Source organism: Poecilia formosa, unplaced genomic scaffold (assembly GCF_000485575.1).
Source record: "Poecilia formosa unplaced genomic scaffold, Poecilia_formosa-5.1.2 Scaffold19, whole genome shotgun sequence".
NCBI classification, from domain to species: Eukaryota; Metazoa; Chordata; class Actinopteri; order Cyprinodontiformes; family Poeciliidae; genus Poecilia; species Poecilia formosa.
The window spans coordinates 4,018,330-4,043,619 of NW_006799958.1; the positions used below are offsets into that span (position 1 = coordinate 4,018,330).

Below are 25,290 nucleotides of genomic sequence, written 5' to 3' on the forward strand. Positions count from 1 at the left end.
GAGCTGTCGCCGGGCTTCAGTGACGAGGGAGCGATGGAGAAATAACCACTTGATCTCATTATGTTGTATGTAAAACCCGGAGGCTGCGACGGTGGTTCTGTTTGGGTCTGTTATGAGTTTCAGCTGTTTGTTTGGAATGGCAGGACATAGTTTGGTTCCCTTCGTGGACCGGTTTTCCATAAACACACTGGAAAACAAGTTATGGGAAAAAAATTTACTTTCTTTTTTTTCAAGCTTTCAGTAAAGAGGAGGAAGACCTTTTTCTGTATAAATGACGGTTTTTCGCAGATCGATGACAAACAAGCCTGAATTTGAGAGAAAAAAAATAATTTTTCCCAAATTTGGGCTTTGTGTGCTTCAGTAAAGGATAACATAACCATTTATTTATCATTTATTTATTTTAAAGATAGAAAACCAGCTGAGACAGAGTAAAAAGGAGTGTTTGATGCCTTTTTGTTACCCCAAAATTGGAAAAAGACAAATCTCAAGACAATGTTAAAGTAGATTTTCAGACAAAAGACAAGACAAATGAAACAATTATGTTAAAAATGTCACCCAGTTCAGTTTTTAGGGTTTTTTTGGCTCCCAAAGAAAGTTTGTTACTTTAACCACAAGAATGGAAATAACTTATAAGATTGACCCGTGATACAGGGAATTATAGTGATGCACTTTCAACGTGACATGACTGCATCTGTTATTCCTCCATAGGATGAAGAGGAGGAAATTAAGCTGGAAATCAACATGCTGAAGAAGTATTCACACCACAGAAATATAGCCACATACTATGGAGCTTTCATCAAGAAAAGTCCACCGGGCCACGATGACCAACTCTGGGTGAGTTGATCTCGTTATTAATACTAAAACTTCTGTACCATAAGCACATATATCACCATGTCTGCCATGTACTGGGTCACGCTTATTTGCATGCATACTCCATAAATGTTGTAGCATTGATGCTGTAATAAAATAATTAAATCTCATGCTGTGCTGTCCAGACGCTCTGTCTGCGCTGTTGAGCAAAAAAAGGAGAAAATAGAGAGAAGATTCTCGGTAACAAGGAAATCATGCATGTTAAGCCCAAGTTTATCATAAACATCTAATCTTTTTTATGAGGGCCCACAAGTAGGAACTAGTGGAGTCGATGTGAGCTGGCAAACACAGGCGGCAGTTTCTGGTTAATCTGGTTTCGGATCAGGTGTTCATTAAATTCAGGCTGCATAACCAGGTGAATAAATGACACCACCCTGTTGTCAGATCACTCTTCCCCTTTCTTAGTTTATGAGCAGTGACAACATTACTGGGTCATTTATTTGCAGGGTGTGAGTCAACAACACCTGAGCTTCCTAAAAACATGTTCACTGCATCTTTCAGGAAGTTGCATTTTAGCACAAAGCAGCATGCTCTATTTGACGGGAACCTGGTGAAATGAATAACTGCAGTAAAACAATAGGCTGTTATGAAAAGAACTGCTTCTCTAAAGGAACTGAGATAGTTATTGTGGCACAGTTTCTGAGCTCTTTGGAGCAGCTGAATAAGAATAATGAGCATCAAAATGCTCAGTTGGGATGTTTTCAGCTGCTTTTATTCACTTATGCTGTGTTTTGTTAGTCGTAATGTAGAGAGCTGTTGTCGTTTGAACCCTAGTGATAGATTAGCCTCACAATAATGAGAAATAGATGAGCAATGGCTCAATAGTTGAATAGTGTTGCTTGAACAGATCGGTGGAGCCTTTAAAAATGAAATGATGAAATCCCCAGTCTGGAAAAAGGGTTGCATTCATGTCTAGTTTTAATGAGCTAATCAGTTAAACCAGACAGCAACCAAACAATGTTAGCTCAGTTTATATGACAGTAATAATCCCCAAAAAACTGATTTGATTATTAAGAAAAAGGGTTTTAATATAATTTAAATTAAACTGTTGTAATAGAGAGGGAGCACAGCCATGAAGTAATTTATAAATCAAGACAGATTCTTGATACTTTACAGTGTCGTCCCAACTTAGTCGTTCATGTTTTCGGCGGACTTGTTACTGATAATGCGATACTAATTAGGCTAATAATTATCTGACTGATTGGGAACCCTAATGCACCATTATGAAAACAGAGCAAAAATGCCACTGTGTCATAATTTACACGCTCCATCCCTGTGCACAGGCTCTATTCAGAGTGAGCATATTTAAAAAAAAACACACAGTACGCTCACTTAAAAGACGTGACACAACTTAACTCTCTGCAAATTCTCCTTCGCTTTTTGTGAATCACATGTTGTGTTTTTTGATATGTTAGCAAACCGTGACAGCAGCTAAATATCCAGGTCTGACGTTGGGTTTGATCATTTCTGAATTTAAGATCAGTTAGTGTCCCTCATGTGTGAATACTAACGAGGGAAACCGATTAACAGAGTCATTTGTTTTACGACCAGTGGAGGAAATATTTCCGTTACCCCACAGCACAGCCATGTGTTTGTTTTCACAGCTGCTTCTTTAACCTCTTTTAACGGTTTCCACTCGTACATCATCACGCTGTCCACTGTGTGTGCATAGGAAGCACAAAGGCCCGAGTTTTATGATGATCATGTTCTTAAATGACCATCTCTGAAGATGCGGCTTCCTCTTCTGAGTGGAAGCACTTAGCGTGCTTGAAAGGCATCGTGTGCATCATCAGGTCGACATGTGTGGATGCAGAAAGCACCTCAGGCTTTTAAGTCGCACATAACTTTGGGTCTATCTGCAAAAATATAGAAGAAGTAACTGAAACAGGAAACAGTACAAAACAAATAGAAGTATTTCAGTCATATTTAAAGATCCAAGTAAGACGAGGTCCTCATTTTTCATCCGTACATGTGTGAGCTGATTGCAAACGTAAATGTTCAACAGAAATATGTAATTTTTGCTGGATTTGTTCTCTCACAGCTAGAAATGTGATTGTGTGAAGGTTGCAGGATAAAAACAAAGCAAGGAGTAAAGTGAATCTCTAAGCATCTGAAAGTAACCCCAGGGTTGAGGGGTGTAAGGCAGCATCCCGGTCAGCAGGAAAACTAAAAAAAAAATTTAAAAAGTATGAAGCAGCAACTCTCACCAGGACAAACAACTCCAGTAAACGACCCGGAAAATGAGCTGCTGCGTTTACATAATGCCTAACACGCTGACCTCCAGATTTTACAAAGGAGACAATTAAAAGAGAACTGTGCTAGGATTCATAACGGAGTGCTCCAGATAAGAAAGGTTACCATCTGGAACGTCAGCGTTTCTTTAGTATTGTACAGTTTATAGGTGACAACAGTTCTGAGAGGGTAAAACCTCCTGACTGGTTCAAACCTGAAGTTTTGGCTGTTCTTTATTAATTTGTGTATTTCATGCTTTATTCCTCTGCTACAAAAAAAATCAACTCTATCTTGAAAAAACATTAAAATGACTCCTTGACTTGTTGCCAGAAAACTGAATCAGAAGAAGAGAATAACCTTAAAGTGTTGGATCTTTATAGACCAGTGGTCTCAAAGTCCAGTACTTGAGGAGATGTGTCCTATCTCATCTCATCCTACACACTTGAATTAAATGACTAAACTGCCTCACTAGCATCCAGTCAGGCTCTACAGAGCTCTGCTAATGAGCTAGTATTGGAGCCAGGTGTGCTGAAGCGGAGAGAAATCTAAAGGTTGCAGGACAACGGCCCTTGAAGAAAACAATTTGAGGCGACTGTGTTAGGCTGTCGACAAATTCTAGGAAAGTTGTAGATACTAACAAAACATAAACATGGCATTTCTGGAATCCCTATAAAATATTCTGTTCTAAGACTCAACAGGGTGGCAGAATGATAAATTTGTTTCTCCTTTCATGCTAGCTTTCTTATTAGAACAAGTGCTCCAGTGTGAATTTTGCTAACTTTGGCCTTAAGATTCAGATTTTGGCCAACTGGGATTAGAAGCAGAGGCAACATCATCATCAAGTTCACGTTTTTAGCTAACTTTAGCATCTTCTATTAGCAGTTTGTATGGTTAGCATGGCTAGCACCTAACTGTACAAATGATTTTAAGGCATTCACGGTTTTAGCTAACTTTAGCATCTTCTATTAGCAGTTTGTATGGTTAGCATGGCTAGCATCTAACTGTACAATGATTAAGGAGTTCACGTTTTTAACTAACTCATAACCCAGGGGTCCCCAAGCTACGGCCCGCGGGCCGGATCCGGCCCGTCACGTCATTTGGTCCGGCCCCCTGAACAATGCCGGATCTGGTCCACCTCCTCGTACCAGAGAGCATTCAGTGTTTTTTTTCATATATTGTATTTTCTGGTTTATATGTGGATTTTTCTTCAACCACCAGGGGCGCTCTTGAGCAGATGTGAAACTAACTTTCCCTCAATGGAATATATATACTAGTCAGTCCCAGTCACCGTTTCACTCACGGTTTTTTCCATTTGCATTCTGGGTAAAAATCTATCTAAAAGCGCGAATGTGTCGTCGCGCCCCCATCTCACCTCCCCCCCCCGTCGACAGGAAGGTTTCTTTCTCCAAAAACTAAGACCGGCCCCGGACCAGAGAAAGGAACAGCTATGTGGCCCTCGCAGGAAAAAGTTTGGGGACCCCTGTCATAACCTGTTAGCGGTTTGTATGGTTAGCATGGCTAGCATCTAACTGTACAAATGATTAAGGAGTTTACGTTTTTAGCTAGCATCAATTAGCGGTTTGTACAGTTGACATCATTTAAACAGTAATCTCGTTTGGTGCACCTCAGCTACTGGTAACACACACCACAACCTTTTAAAACCTGCTGGTTTCTATTTAAATGCAACATTTTTATGTTTCAGCAGAAGGTTGTCAAATGCACCAAAGGTGGAGAAACGAGTGCACTTATTTATAGATTTGTGTTGTTTTTCAGCTGAACTAGGTTATGTTATTTGTTTTGTGAAAGGTAAATAAGTTGGGTGGTTTTGTCATATTTCTGGACATGCTTGTATAAGTTTTGGGGGTGAAAAAAAATCAACATTTGAAGTTAAGCCATTTGAGAAGTGTCAGATAATGAGGGATTACCTCTAACTTGTTATCTGCCCTTCAGCTTGTCATGGAGTTCTGTGGTGCCGGCTCAATCACCGATCTGGTGAAAAACACCAAAGGCAACTCACTGAAGGAGGACTGGATCGCCTACATCTCCAGAGAGATCCTCAGGGTGTGTTACCAACACTTTCACTGCATTGTTCTCAAACTCTGGCACATCATCATTTGCATAAAAACAACAAAAAATATATCTCCTTTTGTGATTTTTAACTAGATTTGCATTTGAACAAATAGTGAGTACCCATTGGAAAATGTTCTTTGAGATTTGCTGATGTTTTGTCATGTAAATTCTGTGTTTGTGCAGGGACTAGCTCACTTACACGCTCATCATGTGATCCACCGTGACATCAAGGGACAAAACGTGCTGCTGACTGAAAACGCTGAAGTCAAACTGGGTAAAGAGCTTTAACCTTCAGGCTGAGAAAGACGGTGTGCATCTGACCAGGCACTAAATGATGGTTTTTGGCTCATCGGTTTTGTTAGACTTTGTTAACCCTACTTTGCTATTTTAACATTGTTGGAAATCTTCCAGCAGTCCATCTTATCTTTATTTGTCTAATTGTTTTCAATAAGATTACAGTTTGTGATCAAAGGTACTCTCTGTGAACTCTCTGATTACTGTCCTGTGACACAAAGTGGAGGCCACGTGTTTCCACTGCAGCCGCAGATGAAACACTCTGGGATTTATCTTGAAATGGTACCATGGAGATTTTGAGAGAGCAACATCAACACTGGACTTTAGCAAAACTAAAATGAGGGGAAAAGCAAACCTCAAAATAATCATTGTGCGTTAAAAAAAACGGTAATTTCTGTGATCTCTTCCACATTTTGGCCTACTTTTAGAAGATTTCGTAAATATAAGTTATAAAGAATCCAGTATTTGTCTTATAGACATAAACAGAGATAAAACTCCAGCTGTGTGTTGAGTGTAACTGTAATCTAATTTTATGTGCAGTTTGCACATTAAAACTGAATTATTTTATTTTCACAGTTCAGCACCTAGACATTTTGAGCCAAACTGAGAGGATAAACTTGTTTATTCATATTTTTTTATGAAATAAAGTTAAAAAAAGTGATAATTAAAAAATTCAGTGATCTTATATGATTTTTTCCCACCTGTTTAATTCTCACCTGTTTTCAGAAAGTGAAATAAGTCTGAAATGTCAATAGAAAACATTATTCCCTTTAAGAATACGTCTTTCTTTTTGGAAAGCACTACGAAGTCGATTTTCAGAAGAACAGCATTTCTCTGTCGAAGCCCACAAAAAAAAGAAAAGAAAACTGCCACCCATGATGGCCCTTTTATAAATGCATCTGAGGTCAGCACACAGTGTGAAGGATAAAGCATTTGGCTGGAATATGATGGATTACAACTGTATCTGTGTGTGTTGTATTTTTCTCCACAGTGGATTTTGGTGTGAGCGCTCAGCTGGACCGGACGGTGGGCCGGAGGAACACCTTCATCGGGACGCCCTACTGGATGGCTCCGGAGGTCATCGCCTGCGACGAAAACCCCGACGCCACCTACGACTACAGGGTAAGGACGAGCAGAAGAGCCGGAAGATAACGGTCCTGTGTGCATTATTTCTATTTACAACACGTGGCATTATCCAGACTTTAGGAAACAACATCTTCTTTTATTATTATAAAGAAAACGTGTGTGTAGAAATGCCTCACTGACCCTGACCCTGTCTTCCAGAGCGACCTTTGGTCCTGTGGCATCACAGCCATAGAGATGGCGGAGGGAGCGCCCCGTAAGTACACCTACGTTTTGCCAGGGATTTATTCAGGGTTTCTTTTTTTTTTTTTTAAAGGTGTGGCACTTTAATGCATTAATTAGCTACATAGATCTTAACGTGTTTAAAAGTATTCTTGCAAATAATCACATCTATTTTTATTTTTTTGTTTTACGTATAAAGCCTCCAGATGGAACCTTTGTTGCGTGTTTCTGGTACGGCCGTAAATCTGCTGCACAAGCTGTTTCTGTAAACCAAGCTGCTTCTCCAGGCCCACTTGGAGTTAATTTTAGTTTGATCTGCTGAGCTGCAGGAAAAGACTCTCGTTGTGCTAATAGAAGTTAGCCTGTTCAAAGCTAAATTAGCCTCTCAATGCGAATCAATACGTTTCCAATGCTAATATTGGCTTCCACATCTTTAAAGGAGGCTTTGTGAATGATCAGGTTCCTGAAATACTTGGTGTAGTGTCACTCTGCTCCAAGCTGATGCTTAAGTAACCTAATCAACAAATTGGAAACAATCAATATATTTGTTGTTGAGCTCAAATGTTTATTTATTCAATAATTTAGCATTAAAGAGGGTTATTGAATTTTAAATGTTTATGGTTTGATTAGTTTTGATTAATCAGTTACAGACCCTGCAATTAATTCAGTTAAAAATTGTAATCATTTTATTTATATTAAAAGAAAAACGTACAGCTAAAACACATTTGGTGAGTTTCTACTCGTCTGTTTCTGATGACCTGGTGAAAATACTTTGAAATGTTCGATTTATCAGATTTCTCTAAAACAGAAACAGCCACACATTTCTGCTGCTGACAGCTCAGTCATGCTAATAAGCGGCTAGCAATTGGTGTCAAAGTAAACACTTTCTCCGTCTTTTTTTTTTAATCGTAACACCTGGTTTTGTTTACAACGTCTGTGTTTTTCGGTGTCCTCCGCCTGCAGCTCTGTGTGACATGCATCCGATGAGGGCCCTCTTCCTCATCCCCAGGAACCCCCCTCCTCGACTGAAGTCCAAAAAATGGTGCGCTAACTTCTTCCGCCTTCCTCCTCAGTCGACGCAACCGACCTCTCTCGCGAATACGTGGAGATAAAAATATTCCAAACTCTGACGTTTAAACGGCGTTGCAGGTCGAAGAAGTTCTTCAGCTTCATCGAGGGCTGCCTGGTGAAGAACTACACCCAGCGGCCCCCCACTGAGCAGCTGCTGAAGCACCCCTTCATCCGGGACCAGCCCAACGAGAGGCAGGTCCGCATCCAGCTCAAGGACCACATCGACAGAACCAAGAAGAAGAGGGGCGAGAAAGGTCAGTCGAGTAGTTTTATCATTTGCAGCTGATTTGAGATAAAATTTTAGATCCTTACTATTTGTTTTGTTTTTGTTTTTTTTCCAATTCACAGATGAGACAGAGTATGAATACAGTGGGAGTGAAGAAGAGGAGGAAGAAGCTTCTGAGCAAGAAGGAGAGCCAAGGTAAACTAAATGCTAAAAGATTTAGTAGGATATGAAAAGTTAAAAGTAGTAAATTCATACTCTTTTTGTGCTTAAATAATTATGGCCCGAAGAACAGAAAACGTGCAAAACTGCATACACACATGGTGTGCTTACATCACGTTTACATCAACAATGAAATGTAACGAAAAGCTGAGAAGTTTGTTAATTTCCCTACATCCTGTGACCTGTTTAACATTTGACTGGTGTTCCTAGCTGGAAGTGTGAGGGACTGGTTAAATTTCAAACGTTTAATGTGTTTGAATGGTTTAAAGCAGGGGTCCCCAAACTACGGCCCGCAGGCCGGATCCGGCCCGCCTCCTCATTTGGTCCGGCCCCCTGAACAATACCAGAGAACATTCAGTGTTTTTTTTTCATATATATGTGGATTTTTCTTCAACCACCAGGGGTGCTCTTGAGCAGATATGAAACTTAGTTTCCCTCAATGGAATATATACTAGTCAGTACCAGTCACCGTTTCGCTCACGGTTTTTTTCCATTTGCATTCTGGGTAAAAATCTGTCTACAAACGCTAATATGTCGTCGGCAGTAATCCAGACCCCCCAACCCCCGTCAACAAAACTTTTCTAAGGTTTCTTTCTCGAAAAACTAAGACCGGCCCCCGACCAGAAAAGGGAACGGTCATGTGGCCCTCGCAGGAAAAAGTTTGGGTAGCCAAGTTGCTAAATCCCAAAAGAAAATGTGAAGGAACTTTCACTGAAGCTTTAATATTTGGTGTAGGGAGCTAAACATCACACACCGTATCCCACCGTCGTAGGAGAACATGGGTTCATGTCCTGTGCATCATTCTCAGACAGCATTCCTATTTGTTTCCGTGTTAAACGCTTGTTCTTCCCGTCGTTTCTGCTGCCGTGCAGCTCCATAGTCAACGTTCCGGGCGAGTCGACGTTGCGCCGCGACTTCATCCGGCTGCAGCAGGAGAACAAGGAGCGCTCCGAGGCCCTGCGCCGCCAGCAGCTCCTCCAGGAGCAGCAGCTCCGCGAGCAGGAGGAGTACAAGCGCCAGCTGCTGGCCGAGAGGCAGAAGCGAATCGAACAGCAGAAGGAGCAGCGCAGGCGGCTGGAGGAGGTGACGAGTCAAAAACCCAAACGTCTTATTGTGCTTTAGGCAAACTAAGACTGGGAAGGAGACGTTCAAATGCTCTCTGTCTCCCAGTTCATCCAGTCTTCTTCTTTAACAGTAAGTGTCACCAAAATTGAGGAATAAATCCAAGAAAAGCTTCATTCAGACATTTTACTGTACAGAAGTCAAACCAGCAGAAAGTTTTCAATCAGCAAGTGAAGTTTGCTCTTGGCTGACATGTCAGATTCTTGGTGATCTTTAAATTTGCATAAATCCATTTCAAACGAAACATAATTATGAGGAGTTTTCTTGAAGATTAACGAAAATGTCACAGTAAACCTTTACGGTGACGTTCTTCAAAACTATTTCCCCAAAACATGCAAACTAGTTAGTAAAATATATAGATTTCCAAGAATTTTCACAAGGAAAACCAAAGGGCAGATCATATTGAAACAGAATGCATGTTTTTATTATTTAATTCAGAAAAATGTTGTTTCTATCAGCTTTAAACCTCCAGAGACTGAATGTTTGCAGATTTGTCTTTGCAAAATAGGCAAAGAAAAACTAGCCAGGTGACACAGTGGAAGAAAATAGTTTGATTAAAACATTTTGGAGGAATAAAGAGTGGGGGGAAAAAAGCAACCTAATCCGAAAAGAAGACTTACAATATCATCTGAGTTAACCCACACCGCCTCAGTGTCAAGGATTGTGTCCCAGAAGAAAGTTTTAAGACTCGGTTGATCGTATAGATTAGAAATCCTGCATGCTTTATGTCGTGTTCCCCCACAGCAACAGCGGCGCGAGCGCGAGATGAGGAGGCAGCAGGAGCGCGAGCAGCGCCGACGGGAGCAGGAGGAGAAGAGGCGCATCGAGGAGATGGAGCGCCGTCGCAAGGAGGAGGAGGAGCGAAGGAGGGTGGAGGAGGAGAAGAGGAGGGCCGACCGAGAGCAGGTAACAGAACAGAGGCTAAGAGATATTTAGCCTCTAAACGAGAAGTATGAAGATGACGTTTCAGTCTGGCTTGTACTTACCAGTTGTGAGTAGCTCTTTAAAAATGTATCGGAAAATGAAAATGAATCCCGACAGACTCGCTGTGCTCTAAACTGTTAGCATTAGCAGCATTACGTTCCTTTCAAATGAAGGAACAAACTTCAACCTCCTACTTACTACCCGCCTCAATGAGCAACCTAAGCTAACTTTACCGCTCATAGGAACCTCTGCATGTCTTCTTCTGTGGTGTTGTAGTTTCTCAGGTGTGTAACTGTTGCGTTTGATTGACAGGAGTACATCCGGCGCCAGCTAGAGGAGGAGCAGAGGCACCTGGAGATCCTGCAGCAGCAGCTGCTCCACGAACAGGCCATGCTTCTTGTGAGTTTCAGCCGTATCGTGGCGCCACCTTCTCCTCCTGGCTCCACTGTTTATTTGCTCTGTTGTCTTATTAGTCACACTCTTCCGTGTGTTTTTGCATCCCGAGTGTAATCCTCCATTTCATTAGGCCGGTAAGTTGGACGGCAGGAGTCCCTCTGTGCACATGGTTTCTGTTTCCATTTACCTCCCCGGCCAACTGAATGCCGATGTTTAGTTTATCTTTTTTTTTAGTTTTCTGGGTTTCAGAGATCCACGGGGAGCCGTTAAAAGCTGAGGTCAAAACATAATGAGTTTTCTCAGGGACTGAAAGGGGAAGTCTGGATGTTTACAGGGCCCTCAGTGATGGAGATGCCGTCACCAGGAAACCAGTCATCCAGCAGGAAGAGAGGGTTTCCCCCTCGCTCTGCCCCCCTTCGTCGTCTTGCTTTGTCTTTTAAGGGTTTAGTCCCTTTGGGTTTGACAGTAAATACTCATTTAATGCAAGGATGTGACGGTCACCACCTCTACATCATTGTCTGCGGCCAACACTTCCTTAAGAGTCAGTTTATGAGCCCATTATTAAAATAAGCTTCCTCATAAGCTTATTCTAACAGGTCAAATATTTTTGAATTACTAAAAATGGCACAAAACGGTGGATGCTAGTTAGCATTTTAGCCTCCCTTGGTTTTCAAATTGAGAGACTGAGTTGGTGCTCAGAAGAATATCTTGCTAATAAACCCAAGTCATAAATTGTTGGTGAATGTTTGGGGTCCCAGAGGAAGGAAAAGGCGTTTTATTGTCATCTATAAAGTCAGCAGAATAGTCGGTGAAGCCCGTTCGCCCAGCCTCTTCCAGTGACTGTTCTTTTGTTTTTTATTTGTTTTTTAAATTGAACTCCGGCCTCCCTGTACTCAGGAGTATAAATGGCGGGAGCTTGAGGAGCAGCGGCAGGCTCAGAAGCTCCAGAGGCAGCTGCAGCAGGAGCAGGCCTACCTGCTGTCACTGCAGCAGAACCAGAACCAGAACCCGGACAGTAGCAAAACAAGCCAGCAGCAGAGCTCCAAACCCCCGCAGAGCCTCGAAGCAGACAGGGGAAAGCCCCCGCAGACGCCCGACCCGGATGCAGCCAAACAACCGCAGGGCGTTAGCAATGAGAAGACGCCGCCCGGCCCAGAGAAAACGACAGAACCCAAGCTTCCTGCGGCTGAGCGACAAGGCCCTGCACCTGACTCTGAGCCGGTCAGAGAGGTGACCGTCTTAACTGAACACCTTCCCTTCGACTGCAGCAAAAATATCGGCTTTGCTTGTGTGAACTTACCGCTTTGGGTCTGTTGTGTCTTCCTCTGTGGTGGCTGACTCCTGCTGCTGAATGGTGGGTGGGTGCCTGGTAGATGTTGTCCTTTCCTACAACTCACAACCCTCACAATGAAACTAGGTTCTCACACACTTAATAACAGCGAAGCTGAACCAACAAAAGACAACCATTATGTTCACGAGCGTCTCTGTCGACTTTCCTTTTGGTTCAATCCAAACGTAAACACCTTTAGCGAAATGACTAATGTACTCAGCTTATTTCAAGTATCAGTTCTTAAATAATCAAAATAAATAATATTTCCAATTCTCAATGGAATCATTGACAGGATCAATGATGATCCTCAGTCATGGTGTCTGCGCGTCCTTAAAATGTCTTGAATTCATCCAAGTAATATTAAAGCCTTAAATTGTCTTAAATTTGCTTAAAAAATGTAAGTTGGCTTTAATTCGTTTCTCACAGGTCTTACATTTTGTCGTGGCAGGACAATTTTACAATTTTATCTCATATATTCTACGTAGTTCATGTTTCTTTTGAGTTGTACATTCACGTTTTCAATCTGTTCTGTCGCATTTTGTGCAACTATCGTGGGAAAGTGTAGATTTATCGCCAGCTAGCTGGACGACGGTTCATCGACGCCACCAGCTCACTTCTGCTGCCAACACATGCGACGACTTTGCATTTTGTGCACTGCTTCAATACAAAACATGCATTTTTTAAATTTATTATTTTTTGCACATTTCTCTCGATACACATCTTAAATTTAATTCAAAATGGTCTTAGAAAGGTCTAAAGTTTGAGTTGGTGAAACCTGCAGAAACCCTGTCAACGGAAAACAAATAATTTTGTTTTCTGATCATGACTTGAATGATTTAGTTAAACAGTTTACATAACCAAAGCAATCCCAGGATAATGCCTGAATGTCTAGTTTAATTCCCAGTCATGACTTGGTGTTAAAATTAAAGTTATTGTGCTTTATAGGTACTACAGACACAGAAGTGCTTGTTAATGTCATAATCTGTTTATGGAGGCCTGTAATCTGAACGCCTTCCATTCATCTTCCAATAATTTGTCTCTATTGGTAATGGACTTAGAGTTTAATCACTGACTATTATTGCCTCAGACTCACTGTAAGGTCATTGTGTAATAAGAGGACAGACATTTAAAATGACTTGTAAATAGGTAGATCTTTGGGAGGCTGAAACCAGTTTATTTTGACACACTAGGAAAACATTTATTACATTCAACTAGTCAACTCTTATAATAAAGAAAAGTAAAATGAGTTTAAAAAACGAAATCTTTAACAACTGTTTATTAGCATTCAACATTTTCCAGTCATAAAGTTAGACACAGGGGTGATGTCACACTGTGTGCAAGAAAGCAGTCAGTTTGAGCTTCCTCTAATGAGGAACTTCTTTACATATCAGGTGTGGAAGGTCAGGAGAACTGAATGTCTTTTTTGTCATGATGACATCTTTAAAAAATGTGCAGACGTTAAAATCTAATACAAAAGTGTGCAAAAATCTGATAAACGATAGACAATAAACTGAATTTTTAAAGAACCGTGTTTGAATTGTATTTTATTTTTTTACAAGGAGCAATCATCAACTTGGTGTATTCAAGCCTAAATGCTTATTCTCCGATTCTTGCATTTGATTTAAAAATATTGCTATATGACAAACATGTCCGTTTTCATTTTTTAAATAAAATCCGCTCTGAAAAGTATTCAGCTCGAACTTAAAGGGATCTCTTTTGCTATTGCCGGTCATCGTTCCAAACAATTAAATCACTCCACATGTTATGCACTGTAAACAGGAACTTGCTTAAAAACCAAGACTCAGATGAGTAAAGATTATGTTTCTCCATTTAAAGAATAAATCTCGCCTTAAACTTCTGGCCACTGAAAAGCAGCTCTGATATTTTCATAACTCATCTCTGTTACTACTTCTGGGATTTTAGAGCCTGATGTTCGTGTCTTAACTTCTCCTGTCTTCCTTTGAGAAAACGGCATGTCACTTTTACTGGGCATGTTGCTCTCGTCCTCATCGCTGACTTGTGGGAATAATGCAGCGACGGTAACAACTAGTAGAGAGTCTTTTGTTTTCTGATGTGCTTGGACTACTGCTCGTACAAATAACCCTTTTTCCTCTGTGGGAAATAAACTAACCAACCACGCCGTCTGATGACTTCCGTCCTCGTCGCAGCGCCGTCTCGTCCAGACGGCGGGTTTTCTGAAGCCTCTTGTGTGTCGCTCCGCAGGCCGACGAGCGCTACAGGAAGAACATTCAGGGTTCCCCGCAGTCGGCTCAGACCAAACCCCAGCAGCCCCCGGTGCCGCCGCGCTCCGAGTCTTCGCACGCTAACGGGAACGCCGCGTCGGAGGCGCCCGCGATGCACCGGCCTGTGGAGCCGCAGGTAACGACAACGTCTCCCGCTCAGCTTAAACGGTCATAAAGGCGCAGAGATAATTGTTTGCCTGTAATGTGAACATCTGCAAAGTCCAAAGTGTTTATTTTTATTTTACTCTGTGCATATTAACATTTTGCATCGCACGTTTCCTGGATCTGATCTGCATATAATTCGGTACATTGGAACATACTCTTATATTTCGTCAGTTATCGTCAGCGTTGCTGGGGATTTTAAACCCCTCTGTGGTAATTTCAGTCTGCCTGTAATTGTTCATTCTAAAGATAAACCTTTTCTGACAAAATCTGTAATTTAAAAGCTGTTTTCAAAATTCACTAAAATACTTTCTATTAGTTTTGTAAAACATAACAGTAGTGAATGGAGGTAGCTAGAAGTCTCACTTTTTTGCACATAATCAGTCCAGTCATGACAGTCAGTCTACTCATAACACATTTTACCTTTATGCTTTGAAAAGTTTTAAAATGCTAATGTTCACTTATTTGTGTTTCTCACTGTACAGATTTTTAGGTTTTCTGCCTGTAAAATATGACTATATTTGACCTTTGAAACCTTTGTTTTTCACTAGCTCTCTCCTTTTCAGGTGATTTCAATTGTTTGCCTGTCACTGTAAAACATTTCTCAATAACGTTTTGACTAACAGCGCTTTTTTTCTTCAGTATTTACTCTTTGCTGATCGGGGGTTTTAGCTAACCACGTCTTGGTTGCTTCATCTGGATCCACTGATATAAAGCTTTTCTTTTGTCTCCATTTTGAGTCTCGTTGTCATCACCTCCGTTTCAGTTTTCCCTTCAAAATGACTGCAGTGCACCGAGGAAAGTCTTTAAATCTCCAAACTAATGATTTATTCATTTGCAGACGGGGAGTTTTATGACCCAGCAGTGCCGGGAACTGTTAGCGAAGATGACGGTAGAGCGGGTTTTGTAACAATGAAAGAAGAATATTTACTGTAATTCTTTTTCCCCTATTGAATTTCTTTTTAATGAAAAAACTCACATCAGAGTTTCATTTTATCGGAAATGTCCTGGTTGTGCTGTGAACAAGTCCTGGGAGTGGAAGGCTTCAGGGTAAAGTCATCTGTAACATTTACATCTCGGCGCTGTATTTGGCATCTCCGCTCCATGTTCTGCTTCTCGTCATCGCGCGGCTGGTATTCAACAGCATCTATAATTTACAGGCCTCCAGATTTTGCATCAGGCTGTAACGGTGTCTTCCCAGCGAGGGACTCAAGCAGCTTTGCATGAATAACTGCGGCTCATTAAAGTCGATCGGCATGAACGTGCCACACAGATTAAATAAAACGGAGAAAGCGGTGCCGTTGCCTTGTGAAATCAGGGTAATTATATAAATCACGGGCGTGTTATTAGACTTTCATTTTCAATGTAAAGCAGAGCAATCGGCTTTCTCCTCTTAGATGGTTATCAGTGGTTATCATCGCCTCTCGTTTCATTCATATAAATATTTAAGATAATTGATTGAAATATTTTTTTTTATCTAATCTGATTAGAAAACCTTTTTAAAACTTTTTTCCTCACTTCCCCCATTTATAACGTTACTAGAAAATGGAGGCGGTAGTTTTAACTCACAATTTATGTGAGAGATGGGATTCAAACTTTGCAACAAGAGGTTGGTTTTAGAGATTTTGCTGCCCTGTGGAGTGTTTGTGTGCATGCAAAGTGTTTGTCTTTAAATGCATGTTTGCATGCCAGCCTGTGTTATTTTTTTAATAGTACAACTTCATCTTTTTTCTTTTTTTTTTTTTTTACATTAGCCGTGGAGAGAGCTCCTATACAATTAGTGTCCTTTAGCTGAAGCTCCAGCTTTATTACAGCTGCAAGGCTAATTATGTGTTTATCAAAGTGAAGCAGCGTTTCTGTCAACGTGTGTCGAGAGTCACGACAGAAATTGATTAAAAACACATTCTGGTAGCTCTGCACAGCAGTGTTGATGCAGGAGTGGCTACTGACGGCAGCAAGCAGGAGTTTGAAGACTTTTTTTTTATTCAGCTGTTTGCAAAACTGCACACATGACAATATTTCAACACTTTGTGGCATGTGCAAGAGTCTAATAATGTGGTTAAATTTTAATTTTTATAATTCCACTATCGATCAAAGAAAAAAAATGATGGTATTAGAGGAGGTTTTTTTTTTGGCAATCAAATCTGAAAGTTTGAGGTAGTACTCAAGAGATAGTGGGCTGGGATTGGAGGTTCTAAACTTCAGTATTTTTCCTGGTCATCTCTCAAAACTTGTCTTGCATGTAAATCTGTTGCCAGTTTATTTTTTCTTCTCCATGTTGAAGGGGCTCTGTAAAGGTTGGGCGCTTTGTTAGTCACCGCTGTGCTAAAACGTATTTATATCTTTGGGTGTTAATGTTACATAACACACGTCTGCAACAGATATTCACTCCGTTTTATAAATATAGCAGATCCCTGGGAAACATCAGTTATTCTTAATCTTCACCGTTTAGGAAGTTTAGGAAGTGAGACTGCCATTTGCATCAGCTTACTCTTTGGTTTTAAAAGGTTTCTGACACACTGATAAGATTAACAAGAAGAAGAAGATTTGACCCCAGCTCAAAGTGTCCGATGTAGCATCCTTGTAGCCCTTCCTGGATTTAATCAGTGTGTGAGAAGGTTAACTACACTGCTTTCCTTTTTCCTCTGCATTATGTCATTTAATTATACTATCAGATTTTAATCCTCACCAGCTGCAAAAGGGAGTTTATGAATATAAAGTGAGGCCTGTCAGATGAAGCATTGCAGCTAATATCACAGCTCCAGTGTAATGTCTTTTATACGCTCATTTAAATATTAATTACACAACATCCTTCTTTATTATTGCTACCATTTTCATAGCGTCAGAGTGAAACCATAGCAACTGTGTTGTAAGAGGCAGAAAAGCCTTGACAGGAAGCTGAAGGTAAACAAGCGTCCCTCTCTGCTGTGCTGAGGCTGTAAATCATGAAGTAAATCATTTTAAAACTACAATTTATTTTTGGGAAATTTTGGCTAATAGATTAAACCTTGAGAAGAAGTACATAATTGTGAAATGGGAGGAAAACGATTATTTAATTTACAAATCACAATGAGTGTGCCATGCCTTTAGGTTAGCCCCTTTACTCTAGTAACCCTAAGTAAAATTCGAAGGCAAATAGAACCACGAAGACCAAGAATCACAGCATAAAGGGCAGCGGAAAAGTTGTTGAAAAGGTTAAACCCAGGTTAGGTTAAAAGCAATAGTCCAAGCTTCAAACTCCTCACAGTTCATCACCTGAGAAAGAAAAGAACATGGAACATCTGCAAACCTACCAAGGCCTTCGTCCACTGAGCAAAGACGTAGCACAGTCTTTATGGACGAAGAAAGAAAAGTCCAGAATAAGTCACCGTTAGGGATCTATGTAGGGACATAGCAAACAAGGGGCAGTCGGTGACGCTATGCGTCTCAGAAATCGAACACTACCCCATTACCGTAAACACACCATCATGTGGTGGCGATGATTTTCTTCAGGAAAGACGAGAAAGCTGGTCAGAATATGGATAAGAGAGAGATGGAGCTAGGAAAGTCCAAATACCAATGTGTGCCTTGCTTTTAGATATTTTATTTTCACGATTAGGAACCATTTAGTGTGTGTCTATTAGGGTAATGATGCTTTTCCTGTGAACTATACTTGCGGTTCATGTCATAGCTCCTCGGCTACAAGATGCTCCAACCTTACAGGCCCCGTAGAATGAATGAATAAACCTTCCTTGTTTGAGTTATCTGCATGCAGACTGATCCGTGCTCCCCGCTGTGTTCTGTCTTGTCGTCTAAAAGGTTCGTTCCCATCTGGCTGCTCTCAAGAGCAGCATCAGTGTGACCTCGCCAAACTCATCTGCTTCAACCCCACCCGTCATGTCCCGGTCGCACTCCTTCACCGAGCCGCTAACACCTAGCTTTGAAAACCACCACCCGCACAAAAGCCATGAACCCCACCAACACCATCATCCTGCATCCTCCTCGTCATCACCGTCATTCTTATCATCAACGCCTGCACGCACTGAGCCACAAACCCATCCCCAGTCCAGACCAATGCCCCACGAAAAGGTCCCGTCAGAAGACGGCCCGCCGAGGGTAAGACCAGCCCCCGTGCAGCGTGGCGGAGAGTCGCTGGGGGACTTGATTGTAACTTTTATGTTTTTTTGTTTGATCCAATGAGATGGCAGTTCTGGTCTCAAACATTTTAGTGTTAGTGACAGTATTTCATCATCTTATTTATTGAAGAAAAATGTTTTTGACTTTTTCTATGTCCTCAGTAGATGTGAGGAATTTCATTCCCCCTATTTATGTAAATATTCCTGGAGAGAGGGAGACTATATCTGAATTAGCATTAGCTTAAAGAAAGCTAGCTTACTGACATGGAGATATTTGATGTTTTTATCTTTGAGTTGCTGCCAACAGATAGATTTGAATTTCTCTTATTTATTTTGAAGGTGGAATAATTACAAAGTTGACATTTGAAATGGTTTCCAGTCTAAAACGCTTTTATCAGATGCTTTTATATTAGCAAACAGCTTATTAGCATTGCTAACTGGAAAAGGTTGATTTTGTCTGACTTCCCTGGACAATGTGTCCTTCTCAGATCTCTTAACTGCTTCAAATATTTCTAAATCTATCATGTTCCACGACTGACATAGGTTGAAAGCTTCAAATCCTAACAGAGCAAATTTGCTGGAATATGTTCAGCCTTCTTGTTATCAGCTAAAGTCGGCTCTTAAGAATCGATGCTTTGTGACAGGCAGCTCCTTCTTTTACCTCCTGTTTTTACCAGGTCATCTAGCTGACTAGCTAGTCATGCTATCTCACTCACTAGCACCACTAACTTAGTTCAAAAGTCAAAGGTGAAATAACCGAATCAACCTAAGTTTAATTTTCTGTTTAACCAGTTCGAACAGATGACATCTCTCTGTAGGAAATTCTGTCCTTTTTCAGGAGCCTCTCACTTTTGTTTTTCTTTTAACGTCGCCTTTCAATATGCTGCTGATCCTAAAGCTAGCTAAAGTGGTGTTCTCTACCTTCAGTAACAACTTTCTCTCCAAAAACTGTTGTGGTCAGCGTGGCCCTGGAAGCGTTTCTTGATGCATCTCCACTTGCTAGCAGTGTCAACCATAACAATCTGTTGATTCCTAAAAACGTTTAATACCACAAGACAAGTTTGGACAGCCCGTCTCACCGCTTTCTTTCTGACTATACTTAGCTGCCTGACCACAAAGACATGGTAAAGCTACACATACAATCTGTACATCGACGTCTACCTTGCTCCGCTGTAGAAAAATGTTCCCGTTTCTCCACCAGTGACCCCAGACTGCTAAGTATAGGCAGAACACTTACTGCTCAGCCCACAAAGACCTAAATCCAGCCTGCAGAGCCAAAGTTAGTTCTTCACCCGCAGATATAAAAACCTGTCATAGACAAAATCATCACCCTGCCATGTTCCTGTAGTTAGCAGAGTTCAGTCATTTCAGCCTTTTGGCTTTTAATATCACTCCTCAGAGTTTCTCCTCTCAGGTCAGCTTAGGTATTTTAATATCTAGCAGCAGTTCGGTGAGCTCCACTTTTGATGAGGATCAAAAACTCATCCTTGTGTTTACAAAGTTTTATTTTTCTTTTCGTAATGACTTAAGCACATCAGCATCTCTCATATGTCTGCTGTTGTTTCCCACTGATCATGCTTTTGTGTGAAGTGTGAAGAACGGCTCAGATTGTGTGATGAGAACCGGTGTGTGTAGTTTACCGATGACAGATCTATATTCTTTTTTATAAACTCTGACAGTGATCAGGACTCCAGATCTTAAATTCACACGCCCGAGGATCTCCACAGACTGTGTTATGCTAATGAATGACGCGCTGATATGTAAGCCGGTCACTGTTTTTATCACGAAAGGTTCCTGTCAGGACAACGTCAAGGTCTCCGGTGTTGTCGAGGCGAGACTCGCCTCATCACCATAGCAACGCCCCGCAGAGCAGGGACGTGCCCCGAAATGCTGGCAGGTAAACACTGAGAGGTGGAGGACTGGGTTTGTTTTTGTTTTGTTTTTCAGCACTGTGGGAATGTTTATTTTTTTTTAGCTTTTGTGTTGTTCTTATTCCCTCACCTTTTCTTACTCTGTAGCACTTCAGGAAAATGAAGTGGTGTGTTTTTTTTTCCTCTTTAACATTTATTTCAAGGCTTTCTTTTTTCACATCTTTACCAGGAGTGTCAGTACTTGCAGAAAATATACCTGTTAGTATAATTAAGCAAACAAAATGAGATTTTAAAGATGTTTCCCTGTGAAACGTTTCCAGGAAATGAGTTTAGATGTTGTTCAGCAGGATTCTCTTTCTGGCAATGCAGTTAAAAAGTTCCTTTAAAAAGGATTAATTATTTATTGAAACTGAAAAAACAATACAAATACTAACTTTTTAATGTCAGGAATCTAAATTCCCTCCAATTAATTATTATTTTTTCTCATTATTGATCATTTCAAAGTGATTATCTGCAGATTTTATACTTTTCTGCATCAAGAAATAAAGCAATATGTCACTTAAAGAGCCTTACTTTTATGACTGATTCTTGTAATTAGAGACTTAAAGGTGCATAAAAAAAAACAGAATTATAATTTTTTTAGTTTTCAGCATCAAGCCACAGTGTCTCCCCAGCTCAAGGCTCTTCCTCTCCGTGTGGTCGTTTCACGCTGCCTCTCTTGCCCCTGCAGTTCGGCAGAACCGCGGCTCCTGTGGGAACGCGTGGAGAAACTGGTTCCCAAAACCAGCGGTAGTAGCGGCAGCGGAGGCTCCAGTTCCTCCAGCAGCTCCAGTAACTCCAGCTCTCAGTGCGACTCTGGAGAGAGGTTCAGGGCCCGCTGTGAGTTCCCACGCACCTTCAACACCAGATTCACGGCAGGCCCGAGCAGAAGCCGTAGATAATCCCGCTTTACCGAAGAAGCTACGCCAGAACTGCACAGGCACATTTTTAAGTTGTAGATACATTTATTTATTTTTTCATTCTGACATTACCGCCTCCTCCGCCCTCTTCAGCTTCCTCCAAATCGGAGGGCTCGCCCCTCCAGCGACCAGAGAATGCTGGGAAAAAGCCGGAGGAGAGGAGGGACTTGGTCAGGCCGAACAAACCAGCGGTGAGAGCAGAGCCAGAACCGTGTGGCGCTCTAGCTGCCTTAGATCTAGAACCTTGAGCTTTGTGGGTTTGCTTGAAATCTGAAGTGTGTGTGAGTAGTTTCTGGGGTTTTTGTTCCCACTCTTCCTGCTCTCCATCCTTGAGCGATCCAATCTGATGTTAGCTGTTGGACTGAGCTGCCTTGCTCCACTTCTTGTTTGACCCCTTTCCCCGCCGGACTCTCTTGGCTGCCATTTTAACCCACGCTTTCTGTAACATTGATAAAGAGATTCACTTTTTCCATCTTTGCAGCTCTTTTTATGGTTTAATCATTCAAATTAATCCACTAACCTTCCCTCCCGCAGCTCGGAGAGCATCAGCTGTACAATCATTTCTCTCCTCGCATCTGTTTGGCTTCTCATTGGCTGGTTTTACCTCTGTAACTACTTCCTCTCCAGCAGCTTTCTGTTTCCTGCTTCACTTAAAGACAATCAGTAATACAACATGCTGTCATCTCTGCTAACAACCGGCGTCAAAATGGGGCAAAACTCGCATAAGCAAAAGGAAAACATGTTGAAATGAAGAACTTTTCCACCTTCCTGATCTTGTAGGACCTGACCGCTCTGGCCAAGGAGCTGCGTGCAGTGGACGATGTTCGTCCCCAGAACAAGGTGACGGATTATTCGTCCTCCAGCGAAGACTCGGACACCACTGACGAAGACGACGACGAAGAGGTGGACCAGGAGGCAGGCGAAGAGTCGACGTCTGGCCCGGAGGACTCCAAAGCTGTGTACGTAGCCAGCAGGGCAGACGAGGTGTCCATCTGCTCAGAACGGGGTTTTTCAGCTGCTTTCTCTCCCGCAGCTCCTCCAAGCTGAGCAACGGCGAGACGGAGTCGGTGAAAACCATGATAGTCCATGACGAGGGCGAGAACGAAGCAGGAACGACTCGATGCAAAGACAGTACGCTGGTTGTCAGACAGGTACCGACCGAGAGAGGAGGGAAAGAAAAAACAAACATTTATTCACTGCACGCCTTCTGTTTTTACCATCATGCTGTTGTTGTTTTTTATTTATATCCCCGTGTTCTTTCATTTTGTTTGTATGTTGTTGATTATTTTCTGTTCCTGCATACATTGCAGTTGTGAGGACAGTAAACGGCCTAACATTTAAAGCCAATTACAGATTTTATTATTATTTCAAATGAAACTAACAGGAAATCTTGTAATAAATTCTTTATGTAATTTAGCTAACATTACCTTTTCAAGGGATACAAACATCCCTTAAACATTTTTCACATTTCTTCATGTTACAACCACAAATTGTAGTTTTTGTTGTTTTTTTCTTAAATAATCAAATTAAAACTGTGGGATTCATTTGTATTCAGTTTCAGGTCAAAACTATGCTGTTTTAACCAACTAGAGACTTTTTTTCTTTGCCCTTTTTTAAAAATGCAAGTCAGAAATAAGAACTTCAAGTTTTGCCACAAATTCTCAAGTGGGTTGTGGTCTGGACTTTAACTGGACCATTCTAGCATGAGCATGCTTTGATTTAAGCTACCATATTGTCTGGAGTCTCATCAGTAGCTGTATTCATGCGTGATTTTAATTTAATTTCTCATTAAATGGAAACACTGCAATTGTGAAATTGTCTTTTTTTGACATCAGCAGAGTGTAGACAAAGATTTACGCACATTTGTAATGGAAACGCAGCTGCTAAGGTCTGTGGTTGTAACATGACAACATGTGGAAAAGTTCAACTTACCATTTTCACGCACCGTAAATGTCAGTCGGTCGACAAAAGTCGACTGCTGTAGTTTCAAATAGTTCCAAGGATGAGCAGAGTTAACTTCAGAGTCTGACCCCATAACCAGCTACTAACCAGAGTTTTTCTTTTCACCTGTAGATTAGCCGCTGTAGCTTGCCCTTCGCTCCAGCTAACACGTTCCCGTCCCCTGAGCTCCTCAGGAACACACATAGACCCACAGTTGTCTACCCCTCTTTCTACTTCCAGAGCGCAGGTGACAACAGAAAGCGCGCGGCCCCCGCGTCGGGCCAAACGCAGACCCTTAGCCTGCTCGCGGGCTTCCCTCCGAGCCCCGGCTCGGCGCCGGCGCAGGGACTCATCCTCCACACCCCCAGCCCCCCACACCAACACCACCACCACCATCACCACCACCACCATCACCCCACGCAGCACCCTGACCGCAACGGCTTTGCCGGCCGCATCCATCACCTCCCAGATCTGATCCAGCAGAGCCACCACTCCTCCCCTTCCTCCTCTGCATCCAGCTCCCCTTCTTCTTCCAGCCTTGCCAGTCCCTCCACCATGTCCCCCCAGAGCCCGCTGGAGAAGCTCGGCATTCTGGCAGAGGTACGTCACCCAGTGCTCGGCGCCAGCAGAGCCGGACAGACAGCGGCGTAGTCCAGACATGAACGGCTTGTTGGGGCCCCTGGTGAAGATGTGTGAAGAGCCTTCAGATAAATTTGGCTTTTATTGCAGCTGCATAATCTGACAGACAAATTTAGAAAAAAACAAACTTAAATGTCAGTACATTAACTCATTTGTGGAAAAAAAAAAAAAGATGCTATTAAGCAATAATTATTGGCACATTTATTGATACTCCTGCTGTCAAAGCCTTGTACAACCGTCGTCTTTTACTGATACAACAGCACTTAGTGCACTCTTCACAATGTTGGAGCACAGAGACAGGACAAATGAACAATTTCTGTCTTGATTGCACCATGTTTCTTTAATCATTATCCCGTTGAAAGACTCAGTGACAACATTTTGCGTTTTCTGGCATTTCCTGCCTGATGTAATGCACTTTTAACCGCTTTGTTGCTGAAATATGCTACACAAATAAACTTGATTTCTTTTTAAAATCTTGACTTATTTCACAATATAGTAAGCTTTTAAAATCACAGCAGCATCACAGATCCTCCACCGTGCCTAACAAGTGGCTGTCTGTCATACATGTTATTTTATGCCGAATCAACCTGGAGTGTTTGCTGCTGAGTCTCAGTCTTAGATTTTTATTTATTTTTGTTCTAGAATCACTACTGAACAAGTAGTATGCTTGTATCGAGCATTTTATGTTCATTTTGGTTTATGACCACTTATCTTGCCATAAACGGCTCCTTTGTCTTCCTCCTACGTTCAAAATTCAATTCGATTCAAACTTCAAAACTACTTTATCGATCCCAAAGGGAAATTAAATCTTGGACATAAAATTATTCCAAATTCTTCAAAGAGTTATTGGATCTCCTGTAGCAGTCTGTATTCCAGCGAATTTGAAGAAGCCTCTGATAGAAGACACTTTGTTTTTCTATGACACCAACCTGTGCTGTGTTCATGACGGTAAAATTCTCTTGATTTTATGTAAAATCTTTCTTTGCGCTGTGATGTCAAGACGCGATCACGCCACACCGACACCAAAAGGAAACAGTAGTCATCGGATTACCGATTAGAAGTTCCTCAAAATTATGATCAGCTTTATTAACTATTGAACAGCTTCATTTATATTGATTGTTTTCCAATAAGTGTCACTCATCAATGCGTTTGCTAAATTTTTTTTTACAAATGTTTACATTCTTTCACACCAATAAGACAGAGGTTAAAGTTTGGATTCTTGCTGCTGCAATAAAAGATGGATTCATTTTCACACATATTTGCCGGGAGGCCAACATGTTTGGACTTTAGATTGCAAATAG

The 25,290-nt window shown here is 41.5% G+C and overlaps 1 protein-coding gene across 9 annotated transcripts in view; it reads left to right on the top strand.

Moving 5' to 3' along the window:
* LOC103134843 (mitogen-activated protein kinase kinase kinase kinase 4-like) overlaps positions 1–25,290 on the top strand; it is a 91,952-nt gene that overhangs the window by 53,518 nt on the left and 13,144 nt on the right. Inside the window, exons 4-23 of one of the 9 annotated variants that reach the window (XM_016669058.1) lie at positions 709–834; positions 5,053–5,163; positions 5,356–5,446; positions 6,458–6,588; positions 6,751–6,805; positions 7,735–7,813; positions 7,921–8,096; positions 8,191–8,263; positions 9,160–9,370; positions 10,154–10,315; positions 10,646–10,732; positions 11,627–11,959; positions 14,283–14,438; positions 18,263–18,559; positions 20,370–20,476; positions 21,181–21,329; positions 21,503–21,600; positions 22,190–22,368; positions 22,443–22,560; positions 23,483–23,950. In XM_016669058.1, the coding sequence (XP_016524544.1) occupies positions 709–834; positions 5,053–5,163; positions 5,356–5,446; positions 6,458–6,588; positions 6,751–6,805; positions 7,735–7,813; positions 7,921–8,096; positions 8,191–8,263; positions 9,160–9,370; positions 10,154–10,315; positions 10,646–10,732; positions 11,627–11,959; positions 14,283–14,438; positions 18,263–18,559; positions 20,370–20,476; positions 21,181–21,329; positions 21,503–21,600; positions 22,190–22,368; positions 22,443–22,560; positions 23,483–23,950 (3,207 nt within the window). The remainder of the gene's footprint in view (positions 1–708; positions 835–5,052; positions 5,164–5,355; positions 5,447–6,457; positions 6,589–6,750; positions 6,806–7,734; positions 7,814–7,920; positions 8,097–8,190; positions 8,264–9,159; positions 9,371–10,153; positions 10,316–10,645; positions 10,733–11,626; positions 11,960–14,282; positions 14,439–18,262; positions 18,560–20,369; positions 20,477–21,180; positions 21,330–21,502; positions 21,601–22,189; positions 22,369–22,442; positions 22,561–23,482; positions 23,951–25,290) is intronic. The other 8 variants (XM_007547308.2, XM_007547310.2, XM_007547313.2 and 5 more) reach the window with 8 other exon arrangements.